This window comes from Egretta garzetta, unplaced genomic scaffold (genome assembly GCF_000687185.1).
Source record: "Egretta garzetta isolate BGI_Z169 unplaced genomic scaffold, ASM68718v1 scaffold208, whole genome shotgun sequence".
NCBI lineage: Eukaryota > Metazoa > Chordata > Aves > Pelecaniformes > Ardeidae > Egretta > Egretta garzetta.
Genome location: NW_009260403.1, coordinates 459,914 through 465,603, shown reverse-complemented (window position 1 = coordinate 465,603; position 5,690 = coordinate 459,914). Strand labels below are relative to the sequence as shown.

General features: G+C 39.0%; 1 protein-coding gene across 1 annotated transcript in view; it reads left to right on the top strand.

The window, feature by feature from the left end:
- Positions 1–5,690, top strand: part of ORC4 (origin recognition complex subunit 4) — a 30,345-nt gene that overhangs the window by 6,806 nt on the left and 17,849 nt on the right. Inside the window, 5 exon segments of the mRNA XM_035898939.1 lie at positions 212–287; positions 779–864; positions 3,245–3,293; positions 3,807–3,958; positions 5,592–5,690. Of these exon segments, the coding sequence (XP_035754832.1) occupies positions 212–287; positions 779–864; positions 3,245–3,293; positions 3,807–3,958; positions 5,592–5,690 (462 nt within the window).

The window sequence follows — 5,690 nt, the reverse complement described above, 5'->3', positions numbered from 1 at the left end:
TAATTCAGCAGAATAAATAAATGTAATTGCTACAGTCACAATAGTGAATGCAAAGCTGTCATTTTAGTATTTTAGTCTTGAAAATACTCAAAAACATTGTTACCTAATGAAACTGCATATACTGTTACCTATCTGATAAATCCATTTGTACTTTTTTCTTACTGTTAATACATTAACCTACTTATAAAGAAATTTTGTATTTTTTTCCTAGTTACTAAATCATGTCTTAAAAGAGCTCACGGAAATGAAACAAGTTAGAGGGAACCTCTTGGAAGTTCGTCTGAATGGCAAGTAATACAGCATTATTCAAATGTCACGTTACATTCAGTTGTTCTATATTGTATGTACTGAACAAAAATTTTGGTTTCCGCAGTTGCAATCTAGCCCTGATTAGGGACACATTTGTCTGTGAGGACCAAAATGCCTTTGTGTGTGTGTGTCTCGATAGAAAGAGAACTTGTGTGCTTTTAATGACTTTGCAGAATGTTAAAAATCAGTTCAGTTGTGAATGAATTGTTTTAGTAACTTATTACATTTAGAAAATTACTGTCTAGTATTAATTAGGGACATGGTTTAGTGGTGGGATGGCAGGGTTAGGTTAACGGTTGGACTTGATGTTCTTAAAGGTCTTTTCCAACCTAAACGGTTCTATGATTCTAATTTTTTAAAAGCTTGGTAATGGAGAGAAGCTTCTGGGTAAGTTTCTAGTAGCCATAGACATGGCCTCTTGGAGTGAAGGAGAGCTGCCAGTTCTTCATGAAAAATCACTTTCTTTTAGGGCTTCTGCAGACTAATGATAAAGTGGCCCTGAAGGAGATCACCAGACAGTTGCACCTGGAAAATGTGGTTGGGGATAAAGTTTTTGTAAGTACCAACCCTATTATACTCTTTGCTTATTTACCTCAAATATCCTTGCCTAGAAAACTAGCTTCATAGAATGCAGCTTGTTGAGACTGAATGGGTTTTGAGAGTTTATTAGCGAAATTGCGATGGGCTGGCTCACTCTTCTCAAAGCTTTATGTTTCAAAATATGTCACAGTTGATGGCAGTAGGGAACTACGGCAGCATTTACCTGTGAAGGCCCTGGTTTACAAACACTTCGAGCATGCCAACAAATATCTGTGTTCTACACGAGTGCTGAATGTTACCTTTTGCTAGCTGAGCAATATTAATCCATCCTGATACTTTTTCAAAACCCATCAACTTTGACTTAGAGATGGAGGAAGAATGGGAAGGGTCTCTTCACATTGACTTCAAGCCTCTCAACGAAACAAACATTAAGCATTCCGAAGAGGCTTTGTTCAGAGGGGTAGAGTATTTTGGAAGCATCGGCTTTAACATTTCAAGACAAAGAGTAAGCAAGTCAACCAGCCAAAAAGCAGTATCTTTTGTATTATTGCAACCTTTTCTAATTCATAGGGAAATCTATCCAGGCTTCTTAGAGCCTTTCGTTTTGCATAGAATTTCCATTAAAATATTTGCTTCTGTTGACCTTTTCTCAAAGATAAGAAACTCATTTACATTAGTACTAAAGTCAGTAATAAAAGAGAATAACTGAAGTGCTTCAGATGAAATTTCACTCATTTGAGTGTGAAATAACTTGGGCTAGGGGTCTGAGCTGTCCTGGCTGTTGCCTGTTATTCAGTGAGTGCTCTTCAGAGGCCATCTTCTGGTACAACAGAAGGTCCTGCTGAGCATCGTCTCCTCCTTTGCTCCCAGATGGGGCCTTTCAGATTGGCAGCATTTATATAGTTGCGAGTCGTGTACTACTGATCCAAGTGGCTAAAGTGGAATTATGAGAGGGGAGAGGTGAAATCTCAATAGATGAGGTTTATTTGCATCCGTTGCATTTGGAAAGCTTCTAAAGAGGTAAGATGTTACTACTTTAGTTAAGAGAAACCATAGAACTAGGCTAGCGGCAGCGTGGAATACAAGATGAGGTGTAGATTGTAATTACTAGGCTTTATTATCTTTTGGCAATGCTTGTTTCTTAGGCTGTGCTTTGATTTCTTGCTTATCCCAAATGATTTTAGATACAGAGAATGGAAAACCCTTGCTGGTGGTGAGCTAAAATTTTCCCCAATACTGATGCAGTAATAAAAGGAAATAGCGAGTATTTAATTTCAGCATAGCCGTTTAAATGAGTTGTCGTTTCAGCAGAGAACCACAACAACCTTTCAAGGTCTACAGTTCCACTACCAAACATGCTAGAGGCAAAACTGGACTTGAATGTGCTTAATTCCCCTGGCTCTGAGCCATCTAATCCCTTTGGTTGCACATGGGCATGGGAACATACCAATCTGCAGGAATGGCCTTAGAAAAGAAAAGTCCATAGAAACTTTTCCCTTCTTAGCTTCTGCAACTCACGTTTGGAGAGTAAATTGGCTTCTCTGCCTTCTTTGATAGGGCTTGTGGTCTTCAGTTGTAGTTGTTTCTCATCTCACAGCTTGTGCATTTCAGAGTGTGTAAATGAGTGTGCAACTGAATCATAGAATCACAGAATTGTTTAGGTTGGAAGAGACCTTTAAGCTCCCCCAGCCCAACCGTTCCCCTACCCCTGCCATCCCACCCCCAAACCCTGGCCCTCAGCACCGCCTCTGCCCAGCTGTTAAATCCCCCCAGGGCTGGGGACTCGACCCCTTCCCTGGGCAGCCCCTTCCCGTGCCTGACAGCCCCAAGGGGAAGGAATTGTTCCCAGTCTCCAACCTCACCCTGCCCTGGCACAACTTGAGACCATTTCCCCTCGTGAAGCAGGATGGGCATAGCAATTCATTGTGTTCTGGTGTGAATGTTTGATGTTTTCTCTATCTAGTAAGGGTGCAAATTAAAAAACTGCATACTGATCATTCTCAGCGGAGCACGTTAGGTGGCAGTTTTTGCATGTGTGTAGACGGAAAATGAGTATGCAATAGCTATTCAAGGAAAAATAAAGCTACTTGTAAATTTAGCTTACTGTAGACATTCTTCTGATCACTAGTTTTTGCCTATCTGAGGCAATTAGTTTGGGGTTTTCAGGCTGGAAAAGAGTGGATCAATCTAGAGTGAACGATGAATTTTCTTGTCCTGAAGAGGTTATGATTATACAACATGAAATAACATCATAAATGTATGAATATCCACCGGTTTTGGAAGCAGGGCTTTAGAAGGAAATGGGTCATTACATGCCTGAACTTGATGTAGTTACACGATTCTGTGAATGCCATTGAAAATCTATTGCAAAACTTTTTTTTTCTTCTCTCTGTAGGGCAGTTTTTCTGAAAATCTTGCGTTCCTTCTTGAAGCATTAAGGAAAGGTAAACACTAGTAGCCCCTGTTCTGAAACCGTGTGTGTGTGTCGCTTGACTGGACACATGCATGTTTCTTCATCTACTTGTACAAGCGGTATGAAGAAATCTAGCCCAAGAATGTGTCATGGTTAAAAAATAATGTAAAAAAATACGTAATCCTAAAGAAACATATGCCTGACGTAACTGATGCCGTAAAGGCTTGCATGTGATGGTCAGCTCTGCAGGACAGTTCTTTTACCCAGATTGAACCTATTAAAAATAGTGTTAAAAAACTTGCCATACAAGTCTGTCTTCCCTTGCAACCAGAAAAGATGCTTGGCAGAATACTACAAAACCTTAACCAATTTTTTGGTGTATTTTTCTTTTTACTGTTGTAGCAGTACATACGTGAAAGGAGGGCTTAGTGAAAAGCTAAAAGAAAATATGTAAATGGTTAAAACCAGAAAATGTGAAAGCTGTAGAGATGGAAGTCTGATGAGGATGTTACCGTATACTAACTTTGAAAATTGCTGTCTCCAGGAGATCGAACCAGCAGTTGTCCAGTCTTGTTTATACTGGATGAATTTGACTTGTTTGTTCATCACAAGAATCAGACACTGCTCTACAACCTCTTTGATATATCCCAGTCAGCACAGAACCCAGTAACAGTTATTGGACTTACATGTAGGCAGGTACGAAATTGCCCTTTCTCCTTCAAAATTTGTAGCTGTTTTAAAGAGACTTTTTGTCCTAGCTGGAATGTTTTCTCTTCTCCTTTCCTGGAACCTTACTTAATTTACTATGAGACTTCTCTCAATTATCCATTTTTCTGACTTCTGAATTGGGAAGTGGGGCGGGGAGGATAAAAAAAATAAAATTTGTGCTGAGAGCAAACTTAGATGACCAAAAAAACTGCAAGGCCTTTGGTTTTACTGCTAAAGGAGCAGGCTTACCTTCTAAGGAGCCACAAGACTGTTGTCCTGTGTTACGGCAGAAGAGCCATATTTATCCATCTGGCTGGTTTATATTATACCATCGTTCACTCTTTGGAGAGGTTCCTGGGCATTTTGGTTTCTTGGTCAGCAGCTGGTAAGAACAGACTTGTATTAACCCGCACTATTTAAATCATTGCTGAGCACAAGGAGGTTTGCTTAAAGCAAACGCTTCAGTAGGGCACTTTTGCTATAATATTAGCATGCTTAAAATGGGTTTAGGATCCATGTTAAACTTGCTGTGATTTTTACAATGACACTGTAGGGAACTGTGGACAGAGTCTGTGATACCGTGGAATAATTACTTTGCAACACTGGAAACTGATTCTTTATAGCAATCACACTGTTTTTCTCAATAAACTGGATTGGTGGTGAAGATAGCTGGGTTATGACAAGAAGAATAATTAAAATCTTTCATCAAAGCCTGAATCTGGGGTTGATGTGGTTTAGGTGATATCTTTTAAATCACTGGTCCCTGTTGCATGTGACTTCTAAATCAAAAGGGGTCTTTATATTTTGCACTGCTGGCTCTCTGTTTACTCTTATTGCTCTCTTTTTGGTGAGGAATTTTAGTATTCTCAAAGCCTTTTCTTCGTGCAAGTAAAAACACCAAAACCAACCCGCAACAAACCCTTAAAAACCAAAATGGTCCACCCAAAATTCCTAGAAACTTGGAGTGTAATCATTCCATCCCAATATAAGGTAGGGGAATAGTACCGTGCTCCTCTAAATGGACGAATCCCATGGCTTGTTTCTGAGACCAGTCTGTGGCTACGTGTTCTGAGAAAAGTAAGCTTTTCTCTATTATCTTCAACAACTTGATGGCAGACTTGCTTAGTTCTGCCTGACAATCTTAGAAGATAAATATTGGCTCTTAAATTCTGTTGGATTTTTTTTTTTTTTTTTTCTAAGCTGGATTCTTCCAGTCTGACAAAAGGCGTGTGAAATGACAGCTGCCAACCTACGTATCGACTAAATAGACAACTTGTCTGCAGCCGTGATAGGCTGAAACATCTTGCATGCAGACTTAAGTAACTGAAATATTTACATAATCTATGGGGAAATTTTGCTGGGTATCCTAGCAACTAATTATCCTGTATGATGTAGTGCATCATGTGATTCGGGTAAATGGCTAGTTGTTAGGCATTTCGAGGCACATCAATTATAATAATTAGCAAAGATCTTGTTAGAACATTTTAAGCCTGAGAATAATTCTTTCTTTTTCAACATGATTTACTTTGGTGTTTTCTCTTGCGGTTTTTACTGTAGCAAAGAATGCACTAAATGCTTCTGCTTTTTTAAAGTATTATTTTTATACTTTTTTTTTAACAAGGATATCCTGGAGCTCTTGGAGAAGAGAGTAAAATCAAGATTCTCTCACCGACAGATATATTTGATGAATTCCTTTGATTTTAAACAATACATTAGGATA